The sequence below is a fragment of the Artemia franciscana genome, chromosome 16 (genome assembly GCF_032884065.1).
Source record: "Artemia franciscana chromosome 16, ASM3288406v1, whole genome shotgun sequence".
Lineage (NCBI taxonomy): Eukaryota > Metazoa > Arthropoda > Branchiopoda > Anostraca > Artemiidae > Artemia > Artemia franciscana.
In genome coordinates, this window is record NC_088878.1 from 14,949,022 (window position 1) to 14,973,679 (window position 24,658).

Genomic DNA, 24,658 nt, shown 5'->3' on the forward strand with positions numbered 1-24,658 from the left:
ATAAGCACAATTTTCAGCATTTATACTGAGAATATGGAACAGTCTGTGCAGGGAACAAATAAATTAAACTGAAAACATTACTTGGTTTAAAATTTTTTTTAAATGATTACATTTGATGCAAAAACAAGAAAAGAAAAGTGTCTGAATGCTCCTAAGACAGCAGGTCTTAGCTGCCTTAATGTTTACCTTTAATGTTAATCTTAAACATTCTTGCTAGTGTCGTGTGAGTCAAGAGGCCTTATCCAGTTTTTTTCTACTTTTAACGTCAAAAAACATTTTTGAAAGCAAAGCGCAAAACATAAAAGTAAAAAAAAATACAAAGAAAAATCTGTACGTATTTCGATAATTCGATGGAACTCGGGCCCCGAAGGTTTTTGACCGCTTTTAGTCTACAGCCATGCAGGTAGTTTCAAAATTAAATTCTTTGAAAAAATTCATAGTTCTGACTCAAACAGTTGAGCTGTGTATCTAATGTATATTCTAAAACTTTTATGTTAAATCTAAAAATCATTTCAATTATTTTCGTATCGGTTCCGCAAATAGTACAATCAATTGGCCAAAAATTCCCAAGAGCGGTTTTACCACTAAAAAACGGAACGAAAATTCAAAATCATATTCCCATTCAAGTTCTTTAATGAATTTCGTGGTATTTCTGTGTAATGTTAGATGGCGCTTTTGTATGTAAAGTTTTCTCAATGAGTTCTCAATACTCTATGGCGAAGCCAGTTATTTAATATTCTACTTGCTGTCTTGGGAGCATTCAGACACTTTTCTTTTCTTGTTTTTGCATCTATTACACGGACACTTTAATCATTAAACTCCACCATATCTAAACAATAAGACAATAACAACTTTAGGACTATATTTATGAAAAACAGAATAATATTACATTTTAATCTAATAAGGACAACATTCTGTAAATAAAGCTTACCTAGGATTCAGATTTTTCTTCGATATCTTCTTGCATTCTAGTGAACCGGGCGTAAATATTCAAGGTGTTTTTTGTTTCAAGTTCACTTAGCACAAATCCTATTAAAAACTGGGCAATTAAATTAGCGAGAAAAATATTTTTGTGAGGTGCATACAGTTTCCGAACAGCACTTGGAACATGACGGAAGTTTTCAGGCAAAATTGCTGTTTGCAGTCTTGAAGCGAACTAAAAAGAAAGATACGAATTGACAATGCTGCAAAACAGTTTATATCACAGAATAATCGTGTACTAGTCCTTGAAATAATGCAGGGTAAACTTACTTTGCGCTCAAAATAAATTTTGAATACAAGTATCGGCACTTAATCATATACAGGGGCAGATTTTTTTTTATTTGAGGCCAATAAGCCGACAGTCCTCATCAGTCAGAATAATATAGCTTGTTAGAACCCATCTTCAATGTTTTAATCGTGACGAAAATTACTGAAGTTTGCATTGCCACATAGGTTATTTATTTAAAACAAAGGGAGGTTTCAGTAGACTGTTTTAAAAGATTATTTTTCAAGTTTTTAAGTCGGCCAAGTCTTCTGTACGGGTAGTAGAGGTCGCAGCATAAAATATATATGGAGTATATGTATGGAATATGTAACTTCGTTTCAAAAGTAAGACATAACAGCACTAGCCCTATAGAACAAAATGGTGAAAGTGGGAAATATCGTGTTGGATTTCGATCGGAGGAGCTCATTTGAAGGACGATTGAGCCAGTGCTAAGTGCTTGGCCTCAGTACCTACCAAAATATAGAAATGGATAAGATGGGAGCTTGCATTAGTGAATATATATCTATATCATTGCTACAGAGGCTCATTAAAATACACCATGTTATCGTGTACAATGCTCGCGTTTACAAGCACTCGAGTTACTGTAAAGAATTATTTATACTTTCACCTTTAACTGAATACACTCTTAAGATAATACTTGTTTTGCTGCTTTAACATTATATTGTAACTGCTTATTGAGAGACAATTTTCATCCAAAAGCCTTATAATGTTGTTTTTGATTTGACAAAAGTTAAAAATATTTACATGAAGGTGGCTTTCAATTGCATCTTACTGAGATAAGACACAAAACGCCTTCAGTGAGTCTTTTGTTTCCATTTTGGTCTTGTTATTCTTCCTTGGCATTTTTACACTGTGGCTCTGCCTCTTAGGTTTTTTTCTCAACGAAGATGAAGACGGCAAAATCTAGTCTACTACTATTACGCAAAATCTTGATGTATTTGAACTGGTATGATTGGTCCTTAGCAAAGTTAACTTTGGAAACGCAGCCACGAAGACCGCAAAGGTTATTTATAGGGAAAAGGCGGTACTCAAAAGCGACCAGTAGCAAGCTGCCGATGACCGATATGCCTAACAAAAAACAGCAAGTATTTAAATCGCATGAATCAGAGGCAAACATTCATCTGATAGATTGGGAACCAAGTCTAACGCCTTAAACTGCAGTAAAATAAGGTAATACACATTGGTGCAAGCTTTGGGACGAAAATATAAGACATTGCTTGAAGTAACGATCAGAATACAGAATAAGTGCATTCCAGACCATAATTTTTTAAATGGCCCATCAGGCCAGCCTTGAGAGATTTAAACCTCTTATGCCTCACCAGTACTGGCACGGTAACACACACAGCCACGTATGTATGTGAGAGACGTCTTAGTTTCCCAGCCTTTCTTCCCTAAAATTAAATGATTGTTTCCCACTTTTATATAGTTTGAATAGTTTTTGCGAAGAGTTCCCCCCCCCCCCTTCACCCTTTTAAAGCAGCGCTCCATCCTAAAAATTTTCTTCACTTATTCGAAAAATTGTTCGAAAATTTATTCACTTCAAAAACTAAAAAAAAATTCCTTGCTTAAATGAAAAAAAAAGCATTCCATACGCTTTTTTTACCAATTTATTACGTTTTCTTTCAACAATTTAAGTTAATATTCTTGCTATTCCGTAAACTAATTTTTTAGTGTCAGTTTATAAATACTGCACTTCTTGTGGGCTGTTATGTGTGAAATAAACTTAGTTTTAGTTTAAATAATAACACTAATAATAACTTATTTCTTACGCACTTACAAAAAGCAAAAAGTGGAGTACAAGGAGAAAAACAAAGAACTACAAACAAAACAAAATACAAGAAAATGAAATAACAATTTAGCAAAAGAGGCGGATAAGATGATTGTTAGGACTAAGACGGATTGGCGCTTCGTCAATTAATTTTGAACTTAGTTTTTCCACTGAGAGAACAATATCCGTTGCCTGATATTTACTAATTAACCTTCGGCTTTGAAATGATCGTGGTAAATAAAGTAAGAACTTACAATACCGATAGTAATCCGTCTTGACCTCTTTACGACACCTTTATTCAAAAGCATATAAAACCCAGCACAAAATAACAAAGAATGGTCGCAGAAACTCGAGTACAGCTTTTTAAGTGCTTGCCGCCGGAAATGTTCACGATTTCCAACAATTTTAGAGTACCCCAGTTTAAGCTTTAATTGAATATCCCGAATTGTCTGAAAAAGAAAATATAAATGACAATCAAAGAGAAATGTATATTTATAATAGCGGATAATCTCCAAAAAAAATTTTTAATTTGATATATCTACGGCATCTCAATAGATTCTAGCCCCAGTTTGGCGATGAAGTTTCCCACTGCAACTCTGGCTCACTTCTTACATTAAAAATATTTTGAATAGGACTGAATTAAAAAGCTTTCTTTAAAATATTGCATCCTGAGAATAGATGTTGAGTATCAATTCAGAGTTCAAAGTGTCAACATCTAAATTGGATATTGCATGGACATTATTAATTCAGTAAGTTTTTTGTGAAGAAAATCAAAATTTCGCAATAGGGATTATAGTGACGCATAAGTATGAATCAGTCGTGCTCTTTGACCAGTTTGACTGGTTTTTCCCAGTAAAGGATAATGGATAACAGCGAGTATGTGCATTGCCCGGTAATGAACTTTTTGCAAAACAACTGGGAAGAAGGTATTGAAGAAGCTACTATTATTCAACATGCAATAGACTTTTTTGAATGCGGTGTTATTGCTGATGCGAAAAGCGAATTTTGGGCGAAGGTTGCGCCTAATGATAATTGCCCCCGGCGCATCGGTGCGAAAGCTTCTGCGAACAATGTGAAAGATATTCTTGATTTTATTAAGAAACTGGACTCTGAGGAGGTATCAACTCCGATTTATGTGATCAAGTCTCCAACCGAGGTCCCGGTTTTGCCCGCAGTTGCGTATTCTAGGCTGTCAACAAAGGTGAATCGCGTGGAACAACTACTCAAGGTTGTTGCCACCAAGCTGGATGCCTATGAACTGAATTACCCGCAACTGCCGAAACCTGCAATTCCCGACTCGCATGCTACTATTGTTGTGTCGAACCTTCCATCTACCCTTTCGGACCCAATAAAACGAAAAGATCTGATAGATCAGATTGATGGACACGAATCAATCACTAGCATTCGCCCCGTTCGTGACAAACTGTTTATCAATATAGATAAGTCAGTTGCTGAAGATTTCCGCTTATCGGTGACTGGTGCGTTTACTGGCTCTTCTGCGAAAGTTCTAACCAAGAAGTTTTACGGACTCCTGAAGGGAATCCCGCCTGATTTTGAACTGTCCCACCTGATATCGTGCCCTGGTGTTTCTGGTGCCTCTAGGCTAGGGAAATCGCTTGCAGTAAAACTTGAATTCTCTGATGCAACATCAAGAGTCGAAGCATTTAGATATGGTCTCAAAGTTGGATATGAAATCCTAAGTGTTTATGAGTTCAAAGCGATTCCCCGGTGCTGTAACAATTGCCGATCCCCTGACCATCTCCAGTCGTCTTGTCCCTGTGTTACACCAAAATGTGCGCGTTGTGCCGGTCCTCATGTTTCAGATAGAGACTCGCCTTGCAATTTGTCACCTAAGTGCGCAAACTGTGGAGGTGATCATGTTTCATTTAGCCTCACTTGCCCTAAATTGAAAGCAATTGTCAGTCGCAAGTTACCGAAAACAAACTAATGTCTGAATCAGTATCACTCGTGTCCTTCAATATTAATGGGACGAAAAACAAGGACCTGACCATTGATGAACTGTACAGTAAGTTTGACATTGTATGCTTTCAGGAACATCTTTTGACCGCAACGAGTGTTAATTTCCTGCGCCGCAGTTCCGCCCACTTTGTTTTCACAACAAATGCTAAATCTACTTTTGGAAGGCCTTCAGGGGGGTTTAGCATGTATTATAAAACAAAAGCTCAGCTTTCTGTCCCCGTCATGCTATTTCTCTGATGAACATTTATTGGCTATAAGACTTGGTAAAACCGTATTGATAAACACTTACCTGCCTCACGATGGGAAGAATATGACATCGCTTAATAAATTCCCCAAAGCATGCTCTAGTTTGAAAACTCTCCTTCAAAGTATAAGCAAAAATGGGTACGAATTTATTATTATTGGAGATGTGAACACTGATGTAAAACGTGATTCTGCTCGTACTGTGACCCTACTTGATTGTCTCCCTGATTACAGAATAATTACGAAGGATCTACCTTTCTCGTATGTGCATAATTCCGGCAGCTTATCGGATATTGATCATGTGATTTGTTCCCCGTTCATTACATCTTCAACAGTGCATGTCCACGAAGATGAGCAAGATATTGATCACCTCCTTTATCGCTATGCTTTTCGATTAGCAAAGATAGTACTGACCAGGCTTGTGCTCCTGCCTCTAAATGGTTTGTGCGGAGTAATTGGAGAAATGTTAATATGCCATTATATATTTCAACCCTGGCCATTCTCCTTGGTTTTTTACGTGTACCTTTTCATCTACTCCAGCTGAGTGTTAGTCCTACTAAAAGTAATTACGATCTGAATCATTATTACAACCAAATCGTGTGGTGTTTAAAACGCGCTGAGGAGGTTGCTGTCCCTCAGGAGCGAGTGAGGAAAAGTACAAGGAAACCAATCTGGTCGTGTGACCCTGAGCTGAAAAGTGTGAAAAATAAAGCCAAATTGTGGCTGCGTATATGGGTTGCTAACGGTCGACCATTAGCTGGGAATGTGTTTGAAATAAAACAAAAAACTAAGCGTGAGTTTAAGAAATGTCTGCGATCGAGCCGTTACAAAGGGTTAGAATATCCTACCAATAAGAAAGAATGGGAAAAAGTGATTAATTCAGCTAATTTAAATAACTCGGCAAATCCTAATTGCCCCATTACGCCTTCCGCATGGTCTGGCCACTATTCAGTTATATTTTTCAAAGTGAATTATGCAGTGCACGCGCTTTATTCGAAACTGCTTGATTCGGTTCTCCCGCCTTTCCTGACTCAGGCACGAGTTATTCCCGTTTCAGTTGACGCTGTAATTGCATCTGTTAAGAAATTGAAATCAAGTTCTCTTGATATTGACGGTATCAGTGCTTGTCATCTAAAAATAAATTGCCCGTCTTTGTTTTTCCATTTACAGTTGTTTTTCCAAATGTGCCTTTGTCGTTCCCTCGTTCCTGACAGCTTTTTGTGTGGAACTGTCACTTCTGTACTTAAACGAGGTAAGACTCCTTTGGATTGTTCTTCTTACAGGCCTATCACGGTTGCTTGTAATTTTAGTAAAATCCTTGAACACATCCTACTTCCTTTCATAAGTATGAATGCTAATTTCGGGGAGAATCAGTTTGGTTTTCGGTCTGGCATCGGGTGCCAGCACGCTCACCGTGCTCTTGCTTTCCTTCTTAAAGATGCTTCGGCTAAAGGGTATGGTCTTCATATTTGTGCTCTTGATCTTTCTAAGGCTTTCGATAGTGTTGTACATAGTCAGGCTCTTTACTCTCTTTATAGTCACGGTATTAACCTTTCAGTTATTTTTCTTCTAAAGTTTTGGTATTGTAATTCTTATCTTCGAATTAAAACTAATGGTGCCCTTTCATCTTCTAATGTTCTTGTTCGTCGGGGCGTACGGCAGGGTGGAGTGTTATCTCCTAGTATTTTCAAATTTTGTATCTCTGGTATTCTTGAGAATATTTCTTCTATGTGTTTTGTTGGTTTGAGTGATATTTCTTACCTTGCTTATGCTGATGACATTCTTCTAATTAGCCGGTCTAAACTCAGTCTACCGCAGATGGTTCATAAAGTTTCTTCTTCTTTTACTAAAATCGGTCTTTCGCTTAATGTTGATAAATGTAAGTATCTTTCTTTCAATGTTCCCTCTTCTCCTAGGCCTCTAATTTTTCAAAATTTTTCTATCCCTCATGTAGATTCGATCCGGTGGTTGGGTATTACACTTACAAAAAATCTTAAAACTCTTCGGGAGCGTGCTGTCTGGGATGCTAGAGTGAAAATCCAGATTGGTTACTCTAAAATTGTAGCCAATCGAGGGAAATACAATCGTATTGCCCTTGGTAAGCTTTATTCTACTTTTTCCGATCATTCTGTTCTTTACCTTTCTGGGCTTTACCCTATATTTAAGAAAAAAGATATTAGCGATATTCGATCCTCTTATTTCCGTTTCTGTAAATTTCTTCTCTATCTTCCTCTGTGGTATAGAAATCGAAAGATAATCAAAAAGTTCCATCTTCAGAACATTACTGAGAAGCTGACTGATCTACACAAAAAGCTCTCAGAAACGGCGTATCGGCGTTTGTCGCCTCACCACGGTCTGATCCGTTTGTATGATTAATGTCTATTGTTGACTCTCGTTTTTTTTGTTTTTTTTATTTGTATCACATATTTTTTTTTCCGTTTTTCTTTAAGTTTTTACTCCACTATTTATCTTTTTGATGTAAGTGGGTTAGAAATAAATATTATTATATTATTATTAACTGGCATCATAGAGGTTACTTGGACTTAAAAAACAGTAATTCAGTTCAATTATTTGGACTAATCTACATTTTAGCGTGCTTTCAAAAATATTGGTTTTAAGGTTCGCCACCAAGAGAGTGCTAAATTTGGCTTGCAATAGCACTAATCGCAGATAAGTTGAAACCAGTCTTATTGCTTGATAAGAGACTTAAAAAGGGCTTTTAGGACTTCAGATTGGCCAACGCCAGACCTCCTTAAAAGAATATTTTTATTGAAAACGGGTCTAAAACCAAGGAATATTTGGCAAGTAAAAAGGTTTAGCATAGACATCGATTCTTGCGTCCAGTGGAAAGGTGCAAGTCCAATTGCTCTCGCTTCGCTACTTGTCAAGCTACAAAATCAATCTCAATCAGTACGCCGTCTTGCTTGCCTTTCCACTAATTCTCTTAGTCGGAAATTTCTAGTTAGACAGACACGGGCTGACTCAAAGAACTTCCTTTCAAATTTGGCGAAAATTGCACTATGTAAGAGGCTACCAACCAACCAAAACTCCAAGAAATACTAAATTGCCAGTTGAACCTTAAAAGGAACTAATGAAAATAAAAAAAAACAAGTTTTATTAACTGAAAGTAAGGAGCGACATTAAAACTTAAAACAAACAGAAATTATTCCGTATATGAAAGAGGCTGTCCTCTTCTCAACGTCTCTGTGTTTACCCTAAAGTTTTTTATTGTTTTAAAGAGTAGAACTGTGACAGAGTCCAACTTTAGCGTAAAGAGCGGGACGTTGAGGAGGGGACAGCTCCTTTCATATACGGAATAATTTCTGTTCATTTAAAATTTTAATGTTGCTCCTTACTTTCAGTTAAAAAATCTTATTTTGTGTTTAATTTCTGAACGTTTTCTAATTTTTTATTTTTTATTTTGTTTTTTTATTTAATTTCTGATCTTTTTTTAAATAATGCTGGAAAAATCTGGCGTCTCCTTCATAGCAATGTCCCTTCCCCATGAAAAATTCCTCCAGGGAAAGATCCCCAAAGTAACCCCTCAACCCTCCCCCCCCTTCCACTACCAAAAAAATTCCCCCTTGAAAACGTCTGTATGCTTCCCAATTACCAATACTATATCTAAACATTGGGCAAAGTTCATAAATTGCAGCCCTTCCCCCGGGGACTGTGGGGGATTAAGTCATCCTCAAAGCAATATTTATTATATTTTTCAAACATGCTGGACAAAATGGCTATCTCAAAATTTTGATCGGGTGAATTTAGGAAAAATGAGCGTGGTAGGGGGTTTAGTTGGCCTCCATTTTTTCGGTCGCTTAAAAGGGCACTAGAACTTTTTATTTCAATTCGAACGAGCATTCCCATGATATTTGAGAACCACTGGGTCGATACGATCACCCCTGGGGAAAAAATTAAAAAAATAAACACGCATACGTGATCTTTCTTCTGGCATAAAATATAAAATTCCACATTTTTGCAGATAGGAGCTTGAAACCTCTGCAGTGGGGTTCTCTGATATACTGAATCTGACGGTGTGATTTTCATTAAAGTTCTATGACTTTTAGGGAGTGTTTCCTCCTTTTTTCGAAAATAAGGCAAATTTTCTTAGGCACGTAACTTTTGATAGGTAAGACTAAACTTGATGAAGCTTACATATTTGAAATCAACATAAAAATCTGATTCTTTTGATGTATCTATTGGTATCAACATTTCACTTTTTAGAGTTTCGATTACTATTGAGCCGGATCACTCCTTACTTACAGTTCGTTACCACGAAGTGTTTGACAAGGATCACAGAACACATGGAAAATATTTTCACGTCCTCTTTTTTCTCATTAATTGGTTCCCCTGGGTCATCTTTTCAGGCCCCTGGGCCCCTTTTTTAAGATGATGCTTCAATTAACAGCAGCAATACAAGATTGAATCGTATTGACGTGCCTTATGTCTGTTTATGAACGACTTTGCTACATATCACACACTTTCAGGGAAACTTCGCTTTTGTGATCATTTCTTTTCCCGCGAAATTTTATAAAATAAGATTTTCAATGGGACTCAAAGATCTTATTGATTCACACCCTTATATAACGATGTGAATTAACAAGATTTAATACAAAAATGTAAACATAATCGGTGAACTAAAGAACTTTAGTTAGAACTCCAAGTTTTTAAATCCAGTTGTATGTCAAAAGTCAGTGAAGCTTTAAAATTTAGAAAATCTGAGAAAAATAAATGCAACTTTAATGTATGCAACACAAGATCTTTTTTAGGTTAAACAGCAATTCAAAAGTAGACTGAAGATCAGTGGGTGGTAAAAAAAAGTAGTAAAATAGTTTTCAGTAAAACTAGGATCCCAAATTATTTATGGTGTCTTCCGCTAAACGAAATGAAAACAGAATGTAAAAAAAAACTATTTTACCCTGCTACGAAGGGATCTAACGAAAATTTCGCAAGATGGTTAGGTCTTGTTTTTTTGTGATTGCTTGCCGAAAATTAGCATTTTTTGGTATCCCAGGTGAGCCAACCAAAAATCAGGGCACCCTCAAATACCAATGGGGGATTAGTAAGAAATAAAGAAAGCAGAACTTCCGCGGTGAGACTGAAGCCGTGAACATATTAGAGGGGAGAAGGAGTATGAACAACTGTCGGTGATCTGACAAGTTATCATTAGTAATATGCGCCTATTTTCAATAAATATTGTCATTTTTAAATTTAAAAGCAACATTTAGTCAAACCAATTCCTATAGTCCTCGTTTCTTTTATCATCATTACATATTGTCTAGCGTTCAACCTTAAGTTATATGAAATTATGCAAATTATCTGTGTAAAGCATAAAAGAATAATCTTATTTCAATAAAAAATAAATTTTCTTTTCGCTTTTGTCACGAAGGAAATAATGAAAGGAATATCCCAAAAGTTATGAATGAATGCGTTTTATTGTCCACTTTAATGATACAAAATCACAAGTGGAGTACTGAAAAAATAAAGGAAAAAAGAAAAAACCACTAATAAAGAATACACAGCAATAAACAAACAAAGGAAAGGAAACAAAGCATACTTCTAATAAATACAAGATATCACTTCACGAGGCGAACTACATAAATGAATGAATGAATGTCCTTTACTATCCCAATACACTTGACATAGTCAAAAAAGTGGAGCATGAAAAAAAAGAGAGAGAACACAAAAGATGCATAAATAACGAGAGAAAATATAACTAAACTAGAAAGATAACTTATAGAAAGAAGAAGATTATGGCACCATCGTCCCATAAAGGGAATTTTTCTTGCAGAGAGATCGGACATAGCGAGAAATTTGACGGTTGAAAACAACAATTTCGCTCTTACTTTTGTTAAACGACAGGTTGATTTCGGAATAAGCGTTGCTTAGAACATCGAAGTTCTTCTCTATCATCCCAAAAGAACGGCTTAAATTCAGTATATCATCGGCACAATTTAACAGTGATATATCTATACCTCTAAACACAAAACTCATCTCAACATCTTTTTGTGAATCTATAACACTATTATTGTAAAGGGGAAGGGAAGAAACTGCCCCTTGCCGTATACCTTTTTCTACAGAAACTACTATAACCGAAATTTATGTACCATCAATCGTCGGGACTTTAATTCTAGCCTTCAGTTTTTTATACAAATTTCGGAGTGGTAGGACAATTGATCTATCAAGGCCACGTTTGAGTGCAATCGACAGTATCTGAGCATGGACGCCAGAATCGAACTCTCAGCGTACATCGTGACTAGCTGCTATAACCCTTTCTCCTGTCTAGTCACACTCTTAAAGTACATTATAAATGATATGGTGAAGATATTCCCTACTAACAGATTGTTTAAAACCAAATTGGTTATCAGGGCTTTCACAAACTCTACATAACTCATCAAAAATTTTACAAAGAACTGGGGCACCTGTTTTGGGACGGTGAGAGCCGCATTGAACAGAGTCTTTTCCTTTCTTTAATACCGGGGTGACAATCCCAACACAAAAGGAATCTGGCACTAAACCGCAAGTGAAAACCATCTGGTATAACAGAGTGAGCTGCTCAAGGACCCCTTGGCTGCCATGAGCTAAATACATGCCACACACTTGGTCAACGCCTCGCAAGAACTTCTTCTTTTCTTTAACTATCGCCACTCGAACATCAGAAACAGTTACCACAAACCCGAGTGAAGGTGATGCTTCACTTAACAAGAGATCAAGATTATCTTCATATTTCGACACAAGCTGAACATCCGGTGCAGCTAAGTCTAACTTTTAATAACTATTCCACTGTTCTTCTGTGGGCCAGAGGCTGGGACCGTCGCAATCACTTCTTTTTCTTCCTTTTAAGGAAATTCCACACGGCATTTGGGTCACTTTTCAGCATGTTACTATTTTCATCCAGAATGGTATCATTGTGCTTCTGCAGGCATTTGGCAAACCTTTCTTTTCAGATAAATCCGCACCGTATTCACAGCACCTGACCGGGGCTTTCCTATTTTCTATCCACTTTTTGTGCCAAAACTTAGAAGCGTGACAAAGCTGAGCTAGGAGTGGGTTTTCTTTCCAGCGTGGAACTTCAGTACCAGTTCGAACCTTGCGTTGTGGTACCGCAGCGCTTTCAGCGACTCTCAAAGCATGGATTATTACCATGCAGTATACATTTAAATGAACCTGTTTTTCAGTGGTTTCTAGACTGGATTCGTTTGTAGAAGGCGGTAGGGTACCTTGATCCTTCCTAGAATTTCATCACAAAGAGACTGGTATATGTCTATATTAATCTTCTTCCAGTCAGATTTCTTACGCCATTTCCTGACTTTGCTGAGACATATGCTTGGCTGTATAGTTGTATCGGAAGAACAGGATACGGGTAACTGATCGGAAATGTTGATGGTAGTGTCCACATATGGAGAGGGGGGAGGCAGTGTCGTTTGCTTGGTTTGAAAAAAGAAATCAAGGGCTGAGGTTGCTTCGAATTATGGATGTATGTAAAACCAAGGTCGTTCGAAAGAACCTCAAGACCGCTGAGAGCGTTAAGAAAGATTTGTGAACGTGGGTTTGTACCAGAGAGATTACAGTTCATGTCACCCGCTAGTATAACGTTTAGTCCCTGTTGTTCCGAACCACTTACTGAACTTGCTAACTTTTTACAAGCCATATTGAACTTGCGTTAAGACTTAAGGTCTCGGTAGTCAGTTGGCATGTACACTGAGTAAATGATAATCTCGTTTATTTTGACCGCAACATAATTGTCAGAAGACGAGTGAAGCGCCGGTAGAGGTTCCGCTCGGGCGAGTACCGCTATACCACCGGACAGGCTACCCTTTCCACTTTAGCTGGTTATCGCTGAGACCCCGAATACTTTCAACCATCCGTCCAGTGAAAGAATGTCCAGACTTTAGTTGGAGAGAAAGTGTTCCTGCATACACAATACGTCACATGACTCCATTAGGCGATACAGAAAAAGCCTTTTATTAATAAAACCACCATTTATGTTCCAAGTAGTTATCCTTTAAATTCGACTGTTCATTCTTAAGCAGTAGTTTCTGTGCTTTTGGACATTTATACGAATAACGCGGGTGGTCAGAGGAGCCACAGAGAGCGTATTTCATGACAAGTTGACACGGGTTTTCTTTGGAGTTCTAGTGGTCACCAGCGCATTAAGAGCACCTCGGGGAAGCTTTACAGTTATTTGCAGTGTGGCCGTAACACTGGCACTTGTAGCACTGAGTAGGTAAAAACTTGTACTTGTGACGCTCGTAACCAATAACAAGGAGATTCTCAGTGGCATACTTTAGGTGGCCACTTGACTCAAATTTTAATCGAAAAGACCTAGTACTTCCTAACTGAACAGCTTCTGTACAGTTACTAGCGAGATTGCATAGGTCGCTTTTAGACGTTCCGTCAGGCACTCGGCGTACTATACCGAAGAAGGCAGGACTCTTCACCTTAGAATTAATGGATGGGTCTGCTTTTCTTAATGTGTCTGACAGAGTATTGGCAGCACCTTTGTCCGATAGAACTACTTGCCATGCATCCCTCCTAGGCCTCAAAACAACTATGCTTGAACTGACATTCCCACAAGCTGTATCCAGGAAGTCTTTACGAGCGTCAGGATTATTCAAGTTTTTAGGTGGATTTTTGACAATAACTGAGTAGGACAGTTTTGCGGGTGGGGGAGGGTTCATTTCGGAAATAGTTTGCACTACTGACCTTGCTTTATGGTGCTCAGCGAAGCTATTAAATTCCATGTAGAGTTCATTAACCTTCCGAGTTAGCGTAGCTGTTGTTCGAGTTAGCGTAGCCATGTGTGCCCTGGCACACACGGGATCTGTTCTGGCTTGAAAATCAGATACAGTGGTAGGGTTGTCTTTTTCTCGTCACAAAGATCAAAAGCTCGAACCATATCGCTTACAATATCAGTCATTTTGAGGCGCTCAGTTACCCTAGTAATAGAAGCGTCAGCCCACAAAATCTTTTTTGCTTTAATTAACATCTCTCCTTTGTAAAAATCGCAAGCAATTTTCACAATACTATCAGCTGAACAACCTGCATTTCTAGCCCGTGAAATGAAATTCAACACGGGATTCAAGACAAGTCTTTCACCTGGCATCATCCGGTGGAATGATCGAATTTCATCAAAGTTCGTAGGCGGGGCTAAAATAGTCGTCAGTAAGGCGGTATCCAACAGCAAACCAGGTAGCAATATTCACAAGATGTGTTCACGGCAAAGACTGAATGAAGACTTATCAAGATAATATTGACTTCTTCTTTAATTCTTCTTCTTCTTAAATTCTTGAGGTAGACAGAAACTTTGGGAAGTGCAATACTCAAATCACCTGTTCCCAGCAGTTTAAGGATTAAAATCCCGCCAGTACCAATACGGCCTCTTGATCGTTTGATATTGCTCTCTTCTGCACAGACTATCTCCGGAAGTACGCGAAAAACGGTTGAAATAGCGTATTCTATGGTGTTACAGAAATATAACGTTTGGCAACTGCGCTCTTGTTGTTAAATGAACTACATCTATAATACCAGAAATTAGTAAGAATCTAATGATGTCAACGCCAGGATAATTAGTTGTTTCAATAGATAGCATCAAACAAATATCAATTTTGTTTGAGGGAATCTTAGTAAAATAGGTCTAACCGGTCTTTCGAACAAAATCAATGTAATCCAAATTGAACAACTTTCTTACTGTTCTTCATTCAAACAAACTGATCGATAATTATGATGAAGGATGCCATAAATGGTGGTGATTTCTTTTCGCAATTTTCATACAAAAGAGCGAAGAAAGAAGAAACAAAACTCCCTCTCCCACCTAGATTTTGAAAATATATTTCTTTTTTTTTGTATCTTACATGTCAAAAATAAATAAAAAAAACCCTAACCCATCCCCGTTGCAGTGCCGTGAAACGAAACCCCTGTCAGCTCTTCATAAAACTGAGGATGCCTTGAGTACGTCACCCAATAATGTTGACTAAATATTTCGTAGTAATTTGCTTTTTTGGGAGAAGTGGGTGGAAGGGAGGGGTGGTGGAATTTTGATGGCGTTTAGACTCTTAGAAAACATTATTTTAATAGGTTAAAGTATAATAGAAAATAATCTTCAGTACTTACTGTAGCTACACTGAGAGGAATAATGACGGCAGGGTAAATTCCTCCGATAAGACACTGTATAAATCCAGACCTAACGCCAACACACGTAGAACATTCAGTTTTATGGATGACAACGTCACGAGTGACACTCTAAAAATCAAGATATAAAATTAGTTTCATTTAAAATTTTCATCCACGCAGTTTAGCAGCAAACGAAACCTCATTAATAATTTATTAAAAAATTTAACTGTATCTGTAACATGAATTTCGCATTACATTTAAATCTACCCTCTTGGCCAAAAGGTATGTTATAGTTGTAGAAACGCACCCGACTACAGAGTTTGGTGTTGCCTGCACACGTATGAACCCGTATTTTCTTCCAATTTAATGGTTTGCTCAGAGTATGCCACAATGAAAAGAAAAACTCAAGTCCATTTAAATATTAACTAAACAGCTTCGAAACACATATACACACGAATTTTCATTATTTGTTTTTCAATAGATAAGTATTAGCTATAAAACGACTTATGCAGTGCATTTAAAATATTTCCTCTTAAACCAAAGGATATCTAATACTTGTAGAAATACATTCTTCAAGAGATTTTGCCCGCTCTGACTATGTATTTTCTTGCCATTTTGTGGTTTACTGAAACGCCCAAGTTATACATACAAAGAAACGACCTGAAAACAAAAAGGACACTGATACATAATAGAATTTTACAGATGTGTTTCAACCCACTGTGGCCTGAAGGTTCCCTCGTTACTGTGTTAGTATTAGAGCATATTCAGAGTCTGATTCCACACCGCTGCGTTCCAATTATTACGCTGAACGTCTTGAAGACAGCTGATATATAAAAACACGGAGCTTTCCATATCAAATCGATAAGCTCGAATTTTTGGATTTTGGCAAGCTGGGCTATGTTCATCCTTAAGTAATAAATCAATAGTTTAGTTCTTACGCAAAACGGCTTCCAGGATTCCAGATACAGCCAAAGAGCAGTTATCAAATTGTCAAGTATACTTTGTTGCCAAGCGTAAGGTAACCCGTAAATAACTATGGCGAGCTATGTCCATCTTTCAATTTTGCATTGACATAATGGGGGAAAACGAACGACAAATTTTTGGAAATAACAGGGGAACGAAGTTTAACTTACAACTGTTTAAGTTTTAAATTAAAAATTTCGGAACCAAAAAATGCACTAAAAAATAACATAATTTGAGCTATGTAAACAACGTAGAGAAACAGAGAATTTACTAGCATAATATCATGACTCGAAAAATTTTCGAGATTTCAAAACTTTTACTAGCTTATATTTCATGCAGTAAATTAAAAGAAAAATTCCGAAAAAGAAGTTTTCTAAAGAAAAGTAAAGGCCATATTAAACGTAAGATCAGAAAAAACCTACAATAAATCAAACTCAAAACGACCAGAAATTACTATTAAAGAATAAATGAAACCCAAAACGAACAGAAATTAAATAAACAATCATAGGGAAAACATACAATAGGTGCTAATCATAGGCAACACAATAGCACTGCCTAAGTAAAGAGCGATGTGAGCATTTATTTTTGTCTTAGGCCAAGGCACTTCGTGTCGAAGGACTTGTCGTTGAAACTTCGAAAAGGGCTCATTCGATTTGAAATCAAAACGGCTACTGCCCTTTTTAATAGTCGAAATTGATTGGAGGGCAACTAACCCCCCTCCGACGCTCACCATTTCCCCAAACACATTCAATCAAATTTTGAGGAGGCCATTTTGTAAACGTAGTTAAACGGTCCGGAAATTATGTATTTGCAAATGACAACCCCCCCCCACAGCCCTAAGCGCAAGGGTTGTAAGTTATGCACTGGGGAAATTCAAGGCTTACATAGAAACAATGACCGTATAAACTTGGGAAAGGACTCATTGGATTTCTAACCAGAAGATTTATTGTCATTTTTGGAATTTAGTGTAATTGGAGTGCGGTTACCTCCCCCCCCCTCCCCGCACACACACACACACACATCTCGAGTTTTCTCGAAATGCATCTTATAGAAATTTAGAGATGGCCATTTGTTGTCGTGGCCATCGAGATGGCCACTGCAAATTGAAAGGGCTAGTGCCCTTTTTAATAGTCAAATGTGATTAGAGGGCAACTAACCCCCCTGCCACGCCCACCATTTACCCAAACTAATCCAATTAAAATTTTGAGATAGCCATTTTGTTCAACGTAATTAAAATATCCAGAAATTAGTCTTTGAGGATGAAAACCCCCCATAGCCCTCAGGGGAAGGGATATAAGTTATGCCCTGGTGGCATGTAAGGTATATATAGAAAGGGTGATCATAAAATCTCTGGAATGGGGTCATTGGATTGGAAACCAGAGGTCCTAGTGCCCTTTTTAAGGTTAAGAGTGATCGATTGGTGGATGCCCCCTCCCTATACCTCGTATTTTCCCGAAATGAATCTGATAGAAATTTGAGACAACCTCTTATTGTCGTAGAAACTTCGAAAAGAGCTCATTCAATTGGAAATTGAAAGGGCTAGTGCTCTTTTCAATATTCAAAAGTGATTGGAGGGTAACTAAGAGAATTGGTTATTTAAGTAAGAAAATGATACTTCTACCGTCAGGGAAACGGGCAGTAGCCATACTCTTGTTTGTAGTGAAGATACCATTCATTAGAAGTACATAACCCCTAATCCCCGAAGACGACCACGGTCTAACAGCCAATCCTTAATCCAATCCTCACTTGTCTTTGAATTCTTTTCTCCCAATTATTATAATAATAAAAAAAAAGGTAGATTATATATGTACATGACCCCCAATTCTTTCGGAAAGAATTGGGAAAAAAGATTTCGGAAACTTTGTTTGAATTAATTTTTGTTCCTTTTTTGATTGCAAAAAGTTTCAAGTTTTAAAAAAAACTCCTTGTTTCGTAATAAGATTTTTTTTTTCAACATCAAACTTTCATCAAAGTATCAAACTAAAGCAACAAAATCAAAGTATCAAAGTAAAGAAAGGATCAAAGTTAACAAGGTATCAAAGTAAGACTAAGCAACTTGCAAAACTTACAGCCCTTGTACCGTAAACCGAAGTTACCAAGTAAATCACTAAATCCAAGAATCTTAGTAAACAAAATATAAAAGTAACAATAATTAAGTTGCGTAGCTGAGAGCCATTTCCTCGGTGCTGGAAGGGGGGGGGGTCAACCCTGGAAGCATAGTTATTTGGCCTTTGAACTATTTTGAACAAAATGGCTATCTCTAGACTTTGACAGGATACCCTTTTAGAAAGTGGGGCATGGGCTAGTTGGCTAGTGATCACTTTTGACTCTTAAACAAGAGCTAAGAGCTCATATGGCACTTGTGAAGAAGCAAGAAGAGCCAAGAGCTCATATGGTATGAGCTCTGACAAACTTCTAAGAATCAATAGATTGATTTAAAAGGAAAATCAGAGCCTCAATGCCGGTCAGGATTTAAAATAAGAGCTCTGAGTCACGATGTCCTTCTAAATATCAAAATTCACTAAGATCCGATCACCCACTCGTAAGTTATAAATACCTCATTTTTTCTAATTTTTCCTCTCCCTTTAGCCCCCCAGATGGTCGAATCTAGGAAAACGACTTTATCAAGTCAATTTGTGCAACTCCCTGACACGCCTACCAATTTTCATCGTCCTAGCACGTCCAGAAGCACCAAACTCGCCAAATCACTGAACCCCTCCCCCAACTCCCCCAAAGAGAGCGAATCCAGTACGGTTACGTGAATCACGTATCAAAGAAATTTGCTTATTCTATTCACCAAGCTTCATCCCGATTCCTCCACTCCAAGTGTTTTCCAAGATTTTCCCCTACAACTCCCCCCAATGTCAAAAGATCTGGTCGTGATTTTAAATGAGAGCTCTGAGACATGAATTCCTTCTAAATATCAAATTTTATTAAGATCCGATCACCTATTCGTACGATAAAAATACCCCAATTTTCACGTTTTCCAAGAATTCCGGTTTCCCCCTCCAATTCCCCCCAATGTCACAGGATCTGGTTGGAATTTAAAATTAGGGCTTTAAAGCACAAGATCCTTCTAAATATCAAATTTCATAAAGATCTGGTCACCCTTTCGTAAGTTACAAATACATCATTTTTCCAAATTACCCCCCCCCCCCTCTACTCCACCAAAGAGAGCAGATCCGACCCGGTTATGTCAGTCACGTATCTTAGACAGGTTTTTATTCTTCCCATCCAGTTTCATCCTGATCTCTCCGCTTTAAGTATTTTCTAAGATTTCTGCCCCCCCTCAACTGCCCCCCCCCCAATGACGCTGGATCCGGTTGTGATTTAAAGTAAGAGATCTGAGTTACGAGGTCCTTCTAAATATGAAGTTTCATGAATATCTGATCACTCCTTCATAAGTTAAAATACGCCATTTTTTTCTAGTTTTTCAGAATTACCCCCCCCCCCCCTTAATAGAGCGTATTGGTTCCAATTATGTCAATCACGTATCTATACCTTCTTCTTATTTTTCCCACCAATTTTCGTCCAATTTTTCCCTCCAATCTAAGCGTTTTCCATGATTTTAGGTCTCCCCCCAAACTCCCAGCTTCGAGACACGATATCCTTCTATATATCAAATTTCATTGAGATCCGATCAACCGTTCGTAAGTTAAAAATACCTCATTTTTTCTAATTTTCAGTAACCCCCCCTCCCAAATACCCCAAAGAGAGCGGATCCGTTCTGGTTATGTCAATCATGTATATAGGACTTGTGCTTATTTTTCCCGCCAAGTTTCATCCCGATCCCTCCACTCTAAGTGTTTTCCAAGATTTTAGGTTTCCCCTTCCCAGCTCCCCCCCCCCAAAGTCACCAGATCCGGTCAGGATTTAAAATAACAGCTCTGAGACACGATATCCTTCCAAACATCATATTTCATTAAGATCTGATCAACCGTTCGAAAGTTAAAAATACTTCATTTTTTCTAATTTTTCCGAATTAACCGGCCGAATTAATTTCGGACTATTTTGAACAAAATGGCTATCTCAAAATTTTTATCGGATGCATTTGGGGAAAAGGGCGTGGGGGAGAGGTAGATACCCTCCAGTCATTTTTGATTACTCTTAAAAAGGCAACTAGAGCTTTCAATTTCAAATCAAACGAGCCATCTCCGAAATTTATACGGCCATCCCTTACTTTATGTAAGCTTAGGGGGCATAGCTTACAACACTTGCCCTCGGGCTCTGGGGGGATACGTCGACTTCGGAGTTTTTTGTAATTTAATCTTTAAGCTATTTTGAACAAAATAGCTATCTCAAAATTTTGATTTAATGCATTTGAGGAAAAAGGGCCTTGGGGTGGGGTTAGTTGCCCTCCGATCACTTTTGACACTTGAGAAGTGCACTAGAAATTCTGATTTTCAATCGAATAAGCCCGCTCCGAAGTTTATACGACCATCCCTTTCACAAAAACCCCAGAGCATACAGCAACACTTGCGCAAAAAAAAAGAGAGCATAAAAAGTTGCTTGGTATAAATTCGTAGGTTCAACTGCTCATGATTAAAAAACATTTACGACCTGTAATTTTTTTTATTCATACATATAAAGATAAAACCTTTGCCAAAACAAAAGAGTCACAGAACATATTTATATGATTTGGCCCTTTTGCTAAGATTGATGTCCATGTAAGTTGGGAGCCTTTGGTTGGGTGGGAGGGGAGGTTTAAATTATAACATTATTCAGTGAATGACAAGATATATCTCAGATTTCAATATCGGAGCTATGGTCACCGTAACTAAATACCGAAATTGAGCAAGAATATTCGAAACACTTTTAGCTTTGCAGATTTTTTCGTCAAAAAAAAAAAAAAAAAAAAAAAAAAAAAAAAACTGGCTCAAAAATTTGTTTTTTGCTCAGTTAAAAAATCACAGATACACTTCTTTCCGTTTTGCGCATAACGATAGATACTCCATCAAATTAATAATCCCTACTGGGCTATATTTATATTTAATGTTTGTTTAATTTAATATTTTGTTTTAAAAATAATTTTAATTAGAAATTTTATTCCTGACCTAAACTATAAGATCAAAAATCAATAAGAGTAAAGGAGTGTACCAGGTGATGTAATAGCGCCGTACAACACATAGGCATGGCAAGGCCTGCTACAGTTGTAGTAATCTTTCCATATTTGCCAACTTTCATTGCTTTTCTCATAACATTTATTAAATACGCTCCAGCAGGCAGTGTACAAAGCCCAGAAATAATGGAGCCGTTCTTCAAAAAGAACCTACAAATAAGTCATAATATACACATATTTACAAACCAACACAAAAATGGCACAAATATGTTCAGTTTTTTTCCTAAGCGGTAGGTTTGCTGCTTGACAAAACTGTGTAAGAAGATACATCTACTATAAAAAATAAACAGAGGTTTTAGGCATTGGATTAGGAGAATTAGGATCCAGTCTCTCCACAAATAGTTTCTCCCCTTCATAAATGATATGATACTGGGGTTAGGCATCCCCCTCCATAAATGATATTTGACAATATTCGAAATATTCAGTAAATATTTATATATACGTTGCTGGGGGGGCCGTTGCCCCCTCCCAATAATTTGGAAAAAACTATAGTTTATTAAGTAGCTTTAGAACTGTTGCTCGTTTTAAGTGTTAAATTCAGTCTTTACTTTGAACAAACATTTTTTTTATTAATCCATGTTCGTTTTTAATATAAGTAAAACGAGAAAAATATGGGTCCATTACGCTTCATAATATATTCTTTAATATAGTTTTCCCATTCATCAACTAAAAAGGTGAGCCTAGTCAATGGCAAAATTGAAAAATGTTTTATGGTTCCTGTTTCACCTCATTCGCTAAAGTAAATTTTTCCTGATATTTAAGGTACTTTTAATTCCTAAAAACTATCAATTCAAGATTACATTCTCTTGTTTTAAAATTTTTAAAAGCGGAAATGAATAAACTGTCTAAATCTGCAAATGGGACAGAAATAGAATCATTGAAGGATAAGAAGGTAGATATACAGAGAATATAATTTACTTACTGAAAAAGAAATCTTTGAAGAAGAAAATAAGGGTTATTTCTTTATATAACGATATTCATACTATAACTAGATAGCTCAAATTGGTTGCAGTTTGGCCATGGAACATGGTAGAGAGAACCTGCTCGAGGAATTATATAATTGTTTTAATTTTTATTTCCAGTATCTAAATGAAAATCCAATATTGCTCCAAATTTTCTTATTTCTAGTTGAAATGCCTAATAAGCGCTGATAAAGTCCGATTCCTTGCGTTTCCAATTCACATACCAACCCATAAACGTAGAATTGCGTCTATGCATGATACTATGCTCACTTATTGCTATTTTCGCTTTTTTAAATATTAAATATAAAAAAAACTAGTTTTTTAACTGAAAGTAGGGAGCGACATTAAAACTTAAAACGAACAGAAATTACTCCGTGTAGGAAAGGGGCTGTTCCCTTCTCAACACCCCGTTCTTCACGCTAAAGTTTGACTCTCTATTCTACTTTATTAAACAGTAAAAAACTTTAGCGTAAATAGCGGGGCGTTGAGAGGGGAACAGTCCCTTTCCTACATGGAGTAATTCCTGTTCGGTTTAAGTTTTAATGTCGCTCCTTACTTTCAGTAAAAAAAAACTATTTTTTTATATTTTATTTCTGAACGTTTTTGAATTAATGCGTGTTTGATTGTGGCTCTCCGAACATAAATAATCAAAATTAAATTTGCATATTAATTCTTTTTTTTGCTAAATGGCTTTCTCTTAGTTTTGATCAGACGACATTGGAGGAGGAGGCCTAGTTGCCCTCCAATTTTTCAATTACTTAAAAAGGTAACTAAAACTTTTAATTTTTAACGAACGTTCTGATTAGTAAAAAATATACGTAACTTAAGAATTAACTTACGTAACGAACTTCTATATTTGTGTATTTTTATTATGTATATGAGGGGGTTTATCCCCTCGTCAATACCTCGCTCTTTACACTAAAGCTTAAATTTTGTCCCGATTCTTTAAGAATGACCCTTGAATCACAAAGGCCGTAGAATAAATAGTTGCAATTACTAAAAATACTTTAGCGTAAAGAGCAAGGTATTTATGAGGAGAAGAACCCCTCATATGCGTAATAATCTCTGTTCGTTTTAAGTGTTAATGCCGCTCCTTACTTTCAGTTGAAAAAACTTTTTCATATTTATTTTTTCATTGTTTTTTTATAATAATGCTAGAAAATCCTGCGCCCCCTTCATTGAATTTCTCCTCCCCCATGACAAATTCCTCCAAGCAAAGATCTTCCCACGTAGCCACGTCCCCTAAACCCTCCCCCCAACAAAAAACCTGAAAACGCCTGTACACTTCAAAATAACCATTACTGTACATAAACACTGGTCAAGGTTTGTAACTTGCAGCCCCTCCCCCTGGGACTGTGGGGGAGTAAGTCATCCCCAAAGACATAGTTATTATGTTTTTCGACTATGCTGAACAAACTGGCTATCTAAAAATTTTGATCCGTTGACTTTGGGTAAAATGAGCGTAGGAGGGGGCCTAGGTGCCATCCAGTATTTTTGATCGCTTCAAAAGGACACTAGATCTTCTAATTTCCGTTAGAATGAGCCTTCTTGCACCATTCTAGGACCAATTGGTCGATACGATGGCCCCAGGAAAAAAATAAATATATAAAAACAAAAAAATACACACGCACCCATGATCGACCTTCTGGCAAAAAATACGAAGTTCCACATTTATGTATATAAGAGCTTGAAATTCTACAATAAGGTTCTCTGATACGCTGAATACGATGGTGTGATTTTCGTTAACATCCTATGACTTTCAGGGGGTGTTTCCCCCTTATTTTCCTAAATAAGGCAAATTTTCTCAGGCTCGTAACTTTTGATGACAAAGACTAAATTTGATGAAACTTATATATTTAAAATCAGCATAAAAATCTGATTCTTCTAATGCATCTCTTATTATCCTAATTCCATTTTTTAGAGTTTCGTTTACTATTGAGCCGGGTCGCTCCTTACTACAGTTCGTTACCACGAATTGTTTGATTATTTTTAACCAGCTCCAAAAAGACAAAAATGTGCTAAGAATTATGATTGAAATTAGTAGCATCTCGCACAACGACATCATTACTTGTGGGAGTTTTATCTCTGCATCAGCAAGCTGTACGAAATGTCAGCTTAGAATAGAATAAAGTGAATTAAAAAAAACATGTACATTTTTCTCCCAATTTAGAAATTTATGTGTACGTATAAGCGGTACCAACCCATTCTCTTTTTCTATTGTTATCAGTTTTATCATGCAGCAC

The 24,658-nt window shown here is 37.0% G+C and overlaps 1 protein-coding gene across 1 annotated transcript in view; it reads right to left on the reverse strand.

The window, feature by feature from the left end:
* Positions 1-847: 847 nt before the first annotated feature.
* The window catches only part of LOC136037115 (transmembrane protein 126A-like), a 41,313-nt gene continuing 17,502 nt past the window's right edge, over positions 848-24,658 (reverse strand). The window contains exons 3-5 of the mRNA XM_065719586.1: positions 21,432-21,603; positions 15,372-15,500; positions 848-1,156 (exon numbers count right to left, since the gene is read on the reverse strand). Of these exons, the coding sequence (XP_065575658.1) occupies positions 932-1,156; positions 15,372-15,500; positions 21,432-21,603 (526 nt within the window). The 3' untranslated portion in view covers positions 848-931. The remainder of the gene's footprint in view (positions 1,157-15,371; positions 15,501-21,431; positions 21,604-24,658) is intronic.